The sequence below is a fragment of the Protopterus annectens genome, chromosome 2.part0 (genome assembly GCF_019279795.1).
Source record: "Protopterus annectens isolate FY-2018-M chromosome 2.part0, PAN1.0, whole genome shotgun sequence".
NCBI lineage: Eukaryota > Metazoa > Chordata > Ceratodontiformes > Protopteridae > Protopterus > Protopterus annectens.
In genome coordinates, this window is record NC_056728.1 from 1400348121 (window position 1) to 1400363461 (window position 15341).

The following is a 15341-nucleotide window of genomic DNA, read 5'->3' on the forward strand; positions in this document are numbered from 1 at the left end:
TGTCGAGAAGCCATGAGAGTTTGGGAATGGGCAATCTCCACCAACCGCTTTCTAATAGCAACGCACATTCCGGGTCGGTCCAACATCCTGGCGGACAAGCTCAGTCGCACCATTCTGACCCCTTACGAGTGGTCTCTCAATTTTCAAGTAGCGGAACGCATATTCGCACGGTGGGGAACTCCTTCATGCAATCTTTTTGCCTCTCCCTCAAACACCAAGTGCAACAGTTTTTTCGCTCTGATACCTCCTCCAGGAGGTTCTCCAAGAGACGCTCTGGTGCATGCTTGGCCACCCGGTCTTCTGTATGCTTATCCACCCTTGCCTCTGATGCTTCAAGTTCTTCAGAAAGCCTGTCGGGTGGGTTGCAGAATGATTCTCATTGCTCCGTTTAGGCCTCGACTGATCTGGTTCCCCTTCCTAAGGTCTCACTCGGTGAATCCTCCTTGGATTCTAGATCCCATTCCGGATCTGATATCTCATCCATCCTGCATATCTCCTCCGAACCTGGACAACCTGAAGCTGACCGCTTGGCTGCTCCAGTTCCACTCTTGATCAGGACTCCCGGTATTTCGTCCCCTGTTAAGGCGATCCTGGTGGCAGCTCATAAACCGTCCACTAGGAAAGTCTACCGCAGCAAGTTGAAACGGTTTTCTTTGTGGGCGGAGCGGCAAGGCCTGAATCCCTTCACAGCTCCTCTCCCTTTAGTGCTTGATTTCTTAACCACTCTTTTTAACGATGGTGCCAGCAGTTCCACAGTCAAAGTACAACTGGCGGCAATTTCACATTATCACATTGGTCATGACTCTAGTCCACTCATGTCAGCCAAGTTGTGTAAAATTTTCCTTAAAGGTACTTTCCTTCTCAGGCCCCTGTAAAACAAGCGGTTCCCCCCGGGACCTTTCCTTAGTTCTCCAGGCCTTGACCGCCCCTTCGGACCAGCGGCTACGGTGGATCTCAAATTCTTGTCTTTCAAGACGGCTTTTTAGTAGCCATTACATCGCCAAGAGAGTTTCAGAGCTCCAAGCATTATCAGCTAAACCTCCTTACTTGGTCTTTCATCCGGACCGTGTTTACCTCAGGACCAACCCGTCCTTTCTTCCTAAAGTAGCTTCTGAAGCAAACATTAATCAATCCATTAACCTCCCTGTTTTCTTTCGTAAATATGAAAACAAAGGTGAATACAAGCTTCACTCCTTAGATGTTCACAGGCAACTTAGATTTTATCTAAACAGAACGGCTGGTCATAGGCAATCCGACCAGTTGTTCATTTCCTTTGCTAAATTTAATTTGGGCAAGCCAATTTCTAAAGTCTCTGTCTCGCTGGATTTCACAGTGTATCTTATTGGCTTATCAAGCTTCAGGAAGGCCCGCACCGGAGGGTGTACACGCCCATTCAACCCGGTCAGTATCTACCTCGGCAGCCTTTAAGGCTAGGATTCCTCTAGATGATATTTGTGCAGCAGCCACGTGGGCTTCATCTCATACTTTTATTTCCCACTACAAGTTGGATCTTGCATCTAGGGGTAGAACATCCTTTGGCTCCGCGGTGCTCGGAATATCCTTCCATGATGGCCGCCCAAGATTCAGGTAGCTGGGGACTCTGTCCCACAGGTTGCAGACAAATGAATCTCCTACTTCAGATTTAGAAGTTATGTACTCACCATAACGTTCCATCTGAGTAGGTGTATTCATTTGTCTGCAACCATCCCGCCCTCCTATCCCCCTGGCCTTTCAGTTTCCTGCATATTATGTGTTACCCTTTTCAGGGTGTTCTTGCTGTTGGCAAACTCGATCTGAGGTCATGAGGGTAGAGCAGGGCATTATGGGTGAGGGGAGGAGCTGAGAGCTTGGATCCATAGCTGGTAAACCATGCCAGTTCGGATCCGATATCGGATCCATAACCCACAGGTTGCAGACAAATGAATACACCTACTCAGATGGAACGTTATGGTGAGTACATAACTTCTAATTCGTTATCAGTTTGCCATCCATTTCCTTTTGCAATATTATTACTAGCTTATCATTTTTTAATGTAATATAGGCAATTTATTCCTGAGGGGCAACAGACACTTTATTTTTCGATGAAACCATGAAATATAAAGGTGATTGCTAGCAGCAACCGCTTCATTAGTTACAGATTTCTTTAATGTGGAATTATTTAGATGACTTACTTCAGAGATTGTGCATATTTACTGATAATGGACTGTAGAATTGTGCATATTTACTGATAAAGGTGGACTGTAGAATTGTGCATATTTACTGATAATGGTGGACTGTAGAATTGTGCATATTTACTAATAATGGTGGACTGTGGAATTGTGCATATTTACTAATAATGGTGGACTGTAGAATTGTGTATATTTACTAATAATGGTGGACTGTGGCAGTCTGAGTAGACTTTTTTATGATAAATGTTCTCAACTGGGCAGTTTTGCCATTATGGGTGCATATGGTTTGTTTCATTGCTTACTGGAAAAATGTTCAAAACAAATTTAAAACACCCTCTAACAAGTGTACTGTATTGTACAAGGAATATAATTTTAGTACAATGAGGAAGGTGTATCAAAGAGCACATGCATGTTTCATATGCAAGGGGCCTATGATTTGAAAACAGCCCAAAATTAATCTTTATCTGCCACTGGCAAAATGTATTTTCTTTGAATGTGGGTTTCAATGCTGTTTCAATGAATGTGAGTTTCAAGGGCAGAGAAGTTTTAATGCTAAGTTTTCATTGTGAGACTGCATTGCTTTGTTTAACAGATGACTTAGTGTTTGTGCTGTAAAATACAAAATAAAACTTTCAAATGAAGTCTAACTCATCATAGAAGTAAAGCAGTATGCACATTAGTGTTTATGGTAAATGGAGTGAAATAGCCAAGTAATGGCTAATTGGAATGGCTGCAGAGGCTCCATTCAACCATTATTTTGTCAGGGGGGAAGGGCAGCAAACTCAGACAGGCCCAGCTGAACTATACCTCCCAACTGTCCAGATTTTCAAAGAATGAATAGATTTTTGCTTCTTATTTTTGGTTTGTTCATAAAATTTGTAGTTTTAATTCCTAAATGATTTGCCAGAAGTAACTAAATAATAAGTTTCAGACTTCATAACCTTCAGAAAAATGCATGTTAAAGTAAGAGCTGTTCTATCAACTGTCTCAATTTATACAAGAACAATTTTTAGTACTGTTTATATGTGCCCCCCAATATATTTGGCCTTGTTCAGATTTACTGCATTAACAGGTTGAGAGGTACATGCAAATAAATTGCTTTATAGAATTAGGCATAGCCAACCTCTCAACTGTCCCCAATTTTTGGCTTAAAATGTTGCTCTTCCCCCTAATAATCCCTCCACAAAATAGCAATTTTGGAAGAAAACATGGAGGGTTTACAATTAAGAAATAACTGTAATAATCAAAGTTATAGATTACTTGAAATGCATGTAGATTCTTTTATTTTGTCAGCTGCTCAAGGTAGCAGTACTAATATTAAAGTGTCCCTTCTTTGACAGGTAGCAGCTGTATTGTGTGTCTATTTTATATTTTTGCATCACATTTTGGTCCATTTTTCATAAAGTTGTGATTTTGGCAAATTAGTGACAAATCACTAAAGACTGAAGTTAGAAAATGACAGACATTTGAGTTTCAGATTTTATACCCTTCAGAAAATTCATACTAATGCAAGAACTATTCTATTATCTTTCTAAGTTTATTAGAGCAATATTTAAAAATTGTCCTTATTTTTGGGCCTTTGTCCCACTTCTGTGTATGGCTTTGTCCAGATTTCTTGCTCTTGAGGTTGAGAGGTATGACAAATGTGTCAGGGCCATCACAGTCAGCCAGAGAGATTTCAAATTGTGACATGCTTGTTGCACCCCACTCCCCATGTAGTGACTCTGGATGTGTCCAAGCAAGGCAAGGAGTAGTTGTATCTACCTTGGATGGGGAGGACACACTGCATAAGTACTACAGTGGCTTTTCATCTGTCCTTGATTTTGCAGAATGGTCTGGTTTCTGTCATATTTTTGTACTGTTGATTTATGCTTATTACTCAAAGTGCCTGTTGCTCTGTGTTTAAGTAGCAATGCTTTAATGACCATAAGGTAAGCTTGTCTGACATCGTAAGATGCAAGTAAGCTTTAATAAGCATACTGTTAAAGAATTGCCAACATTGAAAGCCTTTCTGTTGTTGCCATGCAGAGAATACTTGACTAGATAATGTATAAGCCTTGGGTATTAAAGGACAGGATTCCATTATTTTAAAAGCTCATTACACTTGTTGGAGACTTCCAGTCATCTCTACAGACTTTACCCGTAAACTAAACAGAATGCCAATCATGTGTGGTCCATAACCTGTACAGTAATCCTTTAAGCAATGTATCTTGAGCTTGTTTCTTGTTTGCTTTTCATTTTTTACTTTTATCATGTTTTCCCCATGAAACAAGTTGTCAGGCAGCAGGTCTTTTTTGGATAAGAAACATTTTTACAAGTGGGGCCATCACATAGATTTCTACTTTCAGCATGTTACTTGGTACTTTAATAAAGCTGAATATATTATAATTAGAACTGCAGTGCAAGGAGAAGTGGTTTGAGTTGAGTGCTTCTGGTTTTTCTTATACTTGATTTTGACTGGCATTCCAGTAATGTATTTAAAAAGTAATTTATTTTTTCATGCCTCACAACCTTTTGTTTCCATCTAGATATTAAGTAAGCTGTCATGCAGCCAATGCATTGAAATATGTTTATTCTTCTACACTTATTTTTGTCTTGATTGGACTTTCATAATGATGGTTTTGCCACCCAGGGCAGCGTATTTAATTAAAGTTAGTTTTTTGTGATTTTGTGCATAGCTCCTCCCCTTTATGGTTGACCACACCCCTTCCCCTTGACCCCACCCATTCAGCTGTCTCCTGCAGCCCCCCTGTGATTTGAAGTCACCAGCTGCCACTGTGTATAAGGAAAACTGGTCATGAGCAGAATGTGAGAATTGTAATGTTTCAGAATGAATATGCTTAGTTTTGTGAATATGATTTCTTGATATGTTGTTAAGAATATTGTTCTTGTAGAATGTTTTAATGTTGCTACGTTATTGAGATTGTATTGCTGTTTGTTAAATAAAAAATAAAATTTGTTATAAAAAAAGAAAATGCATCTCTATTTATCATTTCAAGTTGTATGTGGGAAAGCCAAGGTCATTTGAATGTTGATTTTTCAGTTATGGTGATACTGTACTGGATCATGTGTATTAAAATTATATTCATTTTCATCAGTGTTAATGCCTGACAACAGCTTTGAGGTACTAATTGATCAATCGGTTGTCAGTAAGGGAAGCTTGTTGGAGGATTTCACCCCACCAGTTAATCCACCAAAAGAAGTTGATGATGTCAATGACAAGAAACCTGAAGACTGGGATGATAGACCCAAGATTCCTGACTCTGATGCTGTCAAACCAGATGATTGGTGAGTAATGTTACGCTCTTTTCTGTTATAAATCTGGCTAGCCCAAAATGGATAGACTTGTTTAACTCTGCGTTATGTATTACTTGTTTGTTTTGGAAAGCCTGCTGTAACTGTTCCATTTGTTTTCAAAGCACATACTGAGTTTTTTTTTTGCCTTTTTCATTAGAGTTGTGCTTACTGTTTTTGTTAATATTAGGATTACATTTAAATGTCCATAATGGAACCAATCATTGAAAACATTGCTGTTGTTTACCATTTTGGGGAAATGAAAGCTGACACATGACAACCATCTAGTTTAGACGAATAATAAAAGCGTCTCTAGTGTAGTTTAAGTTCTTAAAGTAGTGCAGCAAACAAAGCTGCCTTGCACACTGAGCTAATTGAAAATATTTTCAGAAAGGTTAAAGATCAGCTAATTACCTCATCTCTAGTCTTATAAATATCAGTTTGATGTATGTTACAATAAAAGAATACAGGCACTTTGGCACCATACCCAGTTGGGATTTTAAACATTTAATTTTGCTTGGAATGTTTAAAAATCTGTCTGTGTTGGTGATACATTTTATTAAAGTAATTGTATACTAGTGAGTCAGTGGTGTTCACTCTGTTTTCTGTTTGTAGAGCAGTAGTATCAAGTCAGGTAACTGGTATCCTGTAGGTTGCCAGTGTGCTACTCCTGCTTGTTGGACAGCATACTGGTCACCTCTCTGTTTAACTTACACTTAAGCTGCATTTACTCAAGTATGCAGTATAACTTACATGGGCTTGCAGTGTACATGGTTTTGTTGATACCTCTGGCAAACTGTCTGGCTCTGGGATAATTTTTGTACTTATTGTACAGTGTTACTGAAGTCTTCTTGCTTTATGGGCTGAACAGACTGGCTCTTGGTGGTAATAGAATTCAGTCCCCAATACAGGCAACTTGTTTAAAACGTGGAGCTAGTCTGTGTCGGGTCTATGTCAGAACATCGAAGATTTACTACATCAAATGTTCTAATATCGAACCATTTCACTCGAAACACCAGAACATCGAACAGTTAGAACAGCAATTTTTTTTCCCAGGGAAAACAATTCGCTGTTCCAACAAACATACGCACAACACAAGCACACCAAAATACATAATCCACACACATACCCTTCACAAAAACCTACACTAAACCATACATACACTACTAGCTATCCACTTACCTTAACCCAACCCTAAGGTCCGTAACTACCGCACACTCACCTTACCTGCTCCCTAACCCTAAAGTCCTTATCGCACACTCACCTTACCCGCTCCCTAACCCTAAAGTCCCTATCGCACACTCACCTTACCCGCTCCCTAACCCTAAAGTCCCTATCGCACACTCACCTTACCCGCTCCCTAACCCTAATGTCCCTATCGCACACTCACCTTTCCCACTCCCTAACGGCTCTATCGCACACTCACCTTCGTTCGCACACTTACCTTAACCCGGTCCGTAACCTTCGCTTCACAGTCAAGGAAGTAGCGAAGCTGCAGAAACGGCCCACAGAATACTTTCCCTAGGAAAGTATTTGATATTCTGCAGCTTCGCTGTTTTCAGCGTTCGATGCAAAGGGTTTGATATTAGAACATTCTAAGAAGTAATACTTCAGTGTTCTAATATAGATCCTCTGTGTCTCCTGTGTGATTGGATTGTCTTTACTTTACACAACAGCTGTATTTCTCGCATGACTTGATTGCCTGTTTTATGCAGCTATGAACCTTTGCTATGCTGAACTTCATTCCTGACACCAAGTCATCTGAACTGCCTGCATCTGTCACTATGAAAAACTTCTCAGGCTACTGGTTCTTGATTATGTCCCTGACCTCATTTACAACTTTCCTGACTGCAACCTGGAGATTTCAGCCTGTAATGTCATTTATAGCATGACAAATACCAGCAAAGCCAAAATTTTGAGAACTGTACATTTTCACAATGGCTAATTTTGCAGTAATGCTCAAATAAGTGAGTCACATATGCTTTAAATTAAGTCACGGTGATCAAGGGTTTTGGCCTTGTCCCAATCGTGCTTACTCCTTAGCTGAGTTGTGCCCTTTTCCCAGTCCTTCTTAGGGGTATTAGGAGGGTTAATTCCTCCTCCTGAAGAGCAGTAATGCCAAGATTATTCAAAAGTCATTTTGCACATTTTGTTCCATTTTGGACAGTTTTTGATTTTTTTTTTTGGGGGGGGGGGGTCGAAACACTGTCGGTTAATCTGGAAGGATAACATGGACTGTGCAGTACTAAAGAGAGTTTTCACACACACACACACACGCGCACACACACACACACACACACACACACACACACACACACACACACACACACACACACCCTTCTAACTGAAATCACCCACATTTCTTGCTGTATCACTTTCAGGAACATTCAAGATATGTCAAGAGTTTGAATACAGGCTACAGACTTCTCTTTTTTCCTTCCAGCTTTTTCAGTTGATTTGTTAATCAGAAAAATCCCATACTAACTCTCATTGCTCACCTCAGTAGTAATGTAAGGTTCTTCTGTACACAAATCTCTTTTTCATTAGTAACCTAGTGAGATCCTAGCTGTTTTGTCATTAAGAGGTCTGTAACCACTAGATCTGAAATTGGGCATTCCATCTTTATCACCTTGAGGGTTAACACCTGGCAAGAGGACTTAAGACAGCTGACATCTAAAACTTTCTCAAGCTACCAAAATCTATTATTCTGTCACTGTATCTACAAGTACCCATAATGTATCTACAAGTAGTCACATGCCACTGTTTTTTAACACCTTTATTGAATTATTACTTGTGACATATGCAAACTTACATTTATATAAAAGCAACCAAGCCATATTAACAAGCTCACATTTTCAAATATTATACATCACATATATTGGTATATAATGAAAGCAATATGACATAAATTGTTAAATTCCTGCCTTCTCATAAACCTCATTCCTCCTCCAAAACATTTTTCTGCATGCATTGTTCCCACAATTTCCATTTTTTCTATGAAATTTTAATCCCGTCCTTTCCAAAAGATCTCATTTCCTGTTCTTTTTATCTCTGTTATAATATTCACTACTTTGAGTGTAGCTGGTTTCAATTATTTTAAACAGCTTTATTGAGTTATCACTTGTGATGTAGGCACATTTACATTTATATAAAAGTAATCAAACTATATTAACAAGTTAAAATTAACAAACATTATGCTTTACATATATTACAATATATCCTATAATTTAAGCAACATTACCTAAATTATTCAATTCCTGCTCCTTTTTTAAACAAGAAACACTTGTCACTGGTGCTGCGGTAGCGTTGTCGCCTCACAGTAAGATGCTGTCTTGCGTGGAGACATGCGTGAATGAGCGTACCTTCATTGAAGGTTGTGCGTCAGACCTGGCAAGCCGGTACGTAAAAATCAACTGCCAGTCATTAGCGGACCGGAGTTCCACTGTAGCGACCCCTAACCGGGAAAAGCCGAAAGACATAAACAAACAATATAAAAGAAAATAAACCGCATCATCAGAATCCTAGTTGCAGGCATTTTACATCACAGACCATGATGACACACTCCCATTTGCAAACATTATATATCACTTATAGTCTACCCAGTCGTTTTCAGTCAGACGTTATATAGCTCATTTAAGTCCTGCCTTCTTTTAAATCTTGTTCTTAGCCCGTATGTATTGTTGCCACAATTCCCATTTTTCCTATGTAGTTTGCTTCTACCCTTTTCTAAAGATCTCAGTTCCAGTTGTTTTATCTCTGTTACTATATTCACTATTTCTAATATAGTGGTTTTAGATTTTGATTTCCATTTTCTAGTAACTGCTTTTTTGTCAGTCACCTTAATTAGACACAGCAAGACCTTACCATGTCTAGGCAATTCCGCTTCTGTATCATAGCTCAGAAAAATCATCTCCCTCATCACACCAGTCTGCCCACCCAGCATCTCCGACAGTGCATCCTGCAGGGAATCTTTAAAGTCTGCCAACTCACTGTACTCTTAGAAAATATATTCCCAATTACCTCTTTCTTCCCTGTCACATCCCCAACATTTGCTATTTACCTGAAGAAAAATTATCTGGAGTCTACTTGGGGTATAAAAATATCTATGTAAACATTTCCAAGCAAAAATTCTAAATCTTCTAGATTTAGTTACATATTTGGGAGACATACATGTATCCCCCATTATTTCTTTATGAATTGCTTATCTAGGCTCTTTTCCCAGTCCTTCCTAACCTCCACTGATTAATGATTATAGTCTTCATGCAATATTTTATATTATCTACTAATTATTCATTTCTTAATGGCAATTTCTGTTCTAGATTCTATTAGAAAACCCTACCAGTGCTAGTCTTTCATTTAGGATCCCCTTATTTCTTTCTCTTTGCCTATACTCTGATATCAATCCTTGATATGGAAGGCAATCTTTAGCCTGCAGTCCAAATAAGTTCTTGGCATCTTCCCATTCTGTTACCTTTCCCTATGTAGTTATTTGCTCCCAGTACCTTGGTTCTTTTGCAAGTTTTCTCCAATATATTCCGCCCCTTGTAGCCTATTGTCTGTATACCTAATTGCAGTCATCCCTGTCGGCTATTATTTTAAAGCTAAAGGGCAGTATAGTTGTCAAAGTCAAGGATTAGTTTATCTCGCTATCTGTTCAAATTGTGACAGCTTTTACGTGGGTAAAACCACAAGAAGGCTGGTGGACAGGATGAGAAAGCAAATCTTAGCGGTAAAAAAATGACACAGCACTAATGACGTAGCTAGTCACGCACAATGTTGTGAGGATTTTAGAAAGTTCCAGTTTTTAGTAATTGAAAAGACTGACCAAGGGAAATATTTAGTTCAGTTTAATACATTTTTGGAATTCACAGAGTTGAAATGGCAAGTTTTCCTGAGAGCAGATAATACTCCAGGAATTAATGACTGTATTTCTGTAAAACGTTTGTTAAAATATAAAAACATGTGAATATCAATTAGTTATTTTTAAGTTTTGCATATTCATAGTATTTTTTAAAAAATATAATGTTTATTAAATGAAGTAGTATTCTGGGAGAGGTTTTCAGGAAATGACTTTATGACTATATGTCCAGGTCTCTCCCTGTTACTCTAGCTTCACCCCTGTTTCATCATCTTCTCCTTCCACTTTGAACTATAGTTTTCTGCTAGTGCTGTATATAGAAGCGTTAACTGTGTTGCTCTGAAATACCCCTTCAACTTGGGTAATCCCAATCCACCCTGTTCTGATGGAAGAATAAGCTTATCCCACTTGACGCTTGCTGTCTTCCCCTCCCAGATAAAATCCTTCAGCTCTTTATTATTTGCTATCGACAACTTCCCTGCTTGTATCTTACTATCAGTATCCATATAACAGTGCTTCCATTTTCTAAATGTTTGTATTATCTTTTGTTTAGTCTCTTTCCACATATCCTTAGCTGCCACACCAGTATCATTTTTAATCCATACTCCTAAATAGTTCATTTTATCATGGCCCCATAAATATGGATATTGCTGAACCAATTTGTATGTGGGTACGTAATTTACTGCTATTGCTTTTGTTCTTGCTTTATTAATTTTGTATCCCGAAAAGGTTTGAAACTGTCTTAATATGTTCCACAGCACTGTAATGTCCCTTTCTGTTTTTGTCAGGTATAAAATCATGTCATCTGCAAATAGAGCCAGCTTTTCTTGACTACCATACCAATTCTATCCTTGAATTTCCGAGTCCCTTATATTCTTTGCCAGTGGTTCTAAATTTAATGCAAATAACAAATGGGAGAGAGGATATCCCTGCCTGACTCCTCTGCTCAAACAGAGATTATCAGAGAGGACTCCACCCACTTTAATTTTCATCTCCGATCCTTCATATATCCTCCTAATCAACATTACAGTTTTATCAGGGAATGCAAATGCTTTTGTTGCTCTGCTCATAAAATCCCAGCTTACTCTTGTCAAATGCTTTATCTGCATCAAAACCCACCACCAGCACTGGTATTTTCTTATATTATTTTTCCCTCTGGATCATAACCATTCTGTTTATGTTATCAAATGTTTGCCCCCCCCCCCTCCACAAAACCACATTGATCCATATCTGTCAATTTTGGTATCACTTTTGCCATTCTTTTAGCCATTATAAACACTTTATAATCATGAATTAGTATTGAAATGGGCTTGTATGAAACTGGAACTGATGGATCTTTACCCTTTTTAGGTAGTACAGCTATTACTGCTGTCTTCCAGAATGTTAGTACTATGCCTCCTTCTAAAATATTGTTAAACAAAACCTTCCAGATCTCTATCATTTTCCACCAGCTTCCAAACTTCTGCAGGAATACCATCTATTCCTGGGGACTTTCCTGTAGTTTGGTTATACATCACCATTTTTATCTCTTCTCCTCCTATCCTAACTGTTAGTAACTGAGCCTGATCTACCTCTAACCTTGGCATATTTAATTCTTCCATAAACATTTCCATTTGTATATTTTCTTAATTTCCATATTTCTCTGCTTTATACAGACTTTCATAGAATTTCAGAAATATTTCTAATACTTCTACAGGATCCCTCGTTATCTTCCTTGTAATAGGCCCCCTAGGCTTGTTGACAACCCTTTCTACTTTCTTTTGTCTGAGTCATTGTGCTGAAAGCTTTTGTGCTTTTGAGTTAGTATAAAAAAAAGTTGCTTAACTGCCATCTTTCTAAACTCATGCATATTATCAATGTAGTCCCTTATTTTCTGTTTAGCATTCTTTAGTTGCTCCTCTTCTTGTTCTGTGAGCTTCCCCCTATTTTGCATTACTTTAATATCTGTCAGTCCCTATAAATAATTCTTGTTACTTCTTAACCATCTCCCTTTCTTTTATTTCCACCCTATTTTTAAATTCCATTTTAATTTTATCCCACTCCCTAGCTAAATTTTCAGAAATTTGTATCTTCTTTAATAATAGCTCCTGAGTAATTTCCACTACCAATTCCTTAAATTCCTGTCTTTTCAACAAATAGGTCGGAAAGTGCCATTGTCTCATTTTTATTTCATTACCCTGTGTTTTTATTTTAGTTATTATTGGCACATGATCTGAAATAGTCATTGGGTGAGTATCAAGACCTTCAGTTAAATGCACATGTTCCTGTGAAATGTAAATTCTGTCTAGCCTAGCCCAGTATTTGTATCTTGAGGAATAATATGTAAATTTGCTTCAAATTCTTAGTACTGAATTCACATCTTCCATGCCAAATATTTTCATAAATTTCTTTAAAAATGTGCCCTCCTTTGTTATAATTCCATTTTGGGCTCCCCATTCATATCTTCAGTGATGCAAATCAAATAACCATCCCCATCTATACGTAATATTCCTTGTTGAAAACTGATTATTTCTCCCAGAATTTTCTGTAGCTCTATCATACCAGTATTCGGTGGAATACAAATTCATGCCAGTATAATCCTCCTCCCTTGGCAGTAGCCCCTTTGTACTACAACTCTACCGTTATTGCCTTTTTTCCTCTTCTATTACTATTGGAGCTCCGCTTGCAATTAATATAAGTACTCCTGTCGTCTTCATTTGCCTCACGTATTCCACTGAATAACCATCCTGAAAACCTTTCTTTTTCAAGTTTACATGTTCATTTCTTTCCAAGTGTGTCTTCTGTAGCATAACTATTTGCACTCTATGTTTTTTAATATAGTTCACTACTGTTTCTTTTTTTGGATTTATTTGTGAGATCATTAACTTTTAAGGACATTATAGAAAGAATCACATTCTTGCGGGATTGTAATTCCCACCTTTAACAGCTTTTTTCTTAAGTGTCTAGTTCCAGCTTTTGTGTTACATGCATACACTGTTTGTCAGGTTAATCTTTTATGCAACTGTATCTTGTCATTTCCATATGAGCCTATATCACATCTTACAGAACTTTTTCTTATATTGAAAACTGCCGAAAAAAATACACGCACACACACAAAACACACCCCTAAAACCTACTAACTCAATAATAATACACAAAACTATGTGCTTCTTCAAATATTGAAGTTTTACCCCTTTAATAGGAACATAAGTTCCAAACTGACAAGCCACGCACACAAACTGCAACTAAATAGAAAAGCTTATCCATGCTAAGACGAATTTTCACATTGGTCTTGATGGGTCTTCTGTCACATCTCATAAATTGAGCAAAGCCTTCTTGAAAGGCGCTCTTCTTCTGAGACCCCCTTTTAAAGATCATACTCCCTCATGGGTCCTCAGTCTGCAGGCTTTTACTCATTCCCCCTTCGCACCAGCTGCTCCATGTGACTTTAAATACTGTTCTTGGAAGACAGATTTGCTGGCAGTTATTACTTCTGCCAGACAAATTTCTGAGATTTAAGCCTTGTCCTCTAAACCACCATACTTGATTTTTCACAAGGCTAGGGTTACATTACGGACTAATGCATAATTTCTTCCTAAGGTGGTGTCAAAATCTAATATCAATCAGTCCATTAATTTATCAGTACTCTTTCTTAAATTTGCTAACAAAGCAGAATATGTTGCATTTTTTGGATGTTCACAGACAGTTATGTTTTTTCCCTGCACAGAACAAAAGACGTCAGAAAAACTAACCAGTTTGTTTCATTCAGAGAAGTAAAACCAGTTGCCAGACTTACATTATCCAAGTGGGTAACTGATTGTATTTCACTTGTTTATAACAAATTAGGCATTACTTTACCAAAACCATTACGAGCCCATTCAGCTAGATCTATTGCCACCTCTTCAGTATTTCAGTCCAGTATGTCCATGGATGATATATGCACAGCAGCAACTTGGGCTACTCCCCATACTTTTATTAGCCATTACAAATTGGATCTGGCCTCCAAAAGTAGAACATCATTTGTTTCAGTAGTGCTCAGGAATATCCTTTCTTGAGTCCACCCTGGAATTTAGGTAGCTGCGGACTCTGTCCCATCAGTTGAGGATAGAATGAAAATTGACAACATCAGATAAAGACATTATGTACTCACATAATGTTCCATCTATGTTGTCCATTTTATTCTTCCTCAACTCCCCACCCACCAACACTCATCCTGTGTAAACTCTGGAAGAATGAGTAGTTGCAGGACATGACTCTTTTATATTGAGTTCCAGATGTAGTCTTCCTCCTACTTGACTGCAAATATTGCCTTTCTAGTAAAGTCAACAAACAAGATCTGAGGTACTTGGGGTTTGTGCATTATGGGTAAGGGAGAAACTTAAGAATTTTTGGTTATAACGAGTTTTGGCAACGGCCAGGTCATTTCCGAGGGATCGGATCCAAACCCATCAGTTGAGGAAGAATGAAAATGGAGAACATAGATGGAACGTTATGGTGTGTACATAACTTCTTTTTTTATCTTCATTAATTTTATATTCCCCCAAAATACCTGGGACTGTCTCAGAATGTTCTAGAATACTGAGATGTCATTTTCTGGTTCAGGTGGGTACAAAATAATATCATCTGTAAATAAGACAACTTTTTTTAATACATTGTCAATTATATCTTTGAATTTATGAGTCCCTTATTTTATTTACCATGGTTTCTAAGTATAGCACAAATAACAAGCCCTGCTTGGTTCCTCTGTTCAGACACAACTTATCAGATAGAAACCCTCCCACTTTCATTTTTGCCTCTGCTCCATATATATTCTACTTGTTGTGCCTTTCGGCTTTTCCCGGTTAGGGGTCGCCACAGCGGAACTCCGGTCCGCTAATGATTGGCAGTAGATTTTTATGTGCAGAGTTGCCAGCCCTGCCACACAACCTTCAACGAAGGTACACCCATTCACGCATGTCTCCACACAGAAGATGTTCTAGCTGAGAATCGAACAGGACAACGTCTTACTGTGAGGTGACAACACTACTGCAGCACCACCACCG

The 15341-nt window shown here is 38.3% G+C and overlaps 1 protein-coding gene across 1 annotated transcript in view; it reads left to right on the forward strand.

Moving 5' to 3' along the window:
* Positions 1-15341, forward strand: part of CLGN (calmegin) — a 2483974-nt gene that overhangs the window by 1507202 nt on the left and 961431 nt on the right. Inside the window, exon 8 of the mRNA XM_044061624.1 lies at positions 5267-5456. Coding sequence (XP_043917559.1) covers positions 5267-5456 — 190 coding nt within the window. The remainder of the gene's footprint in view (positions 1-5266; positions 5457-15341) is intronic.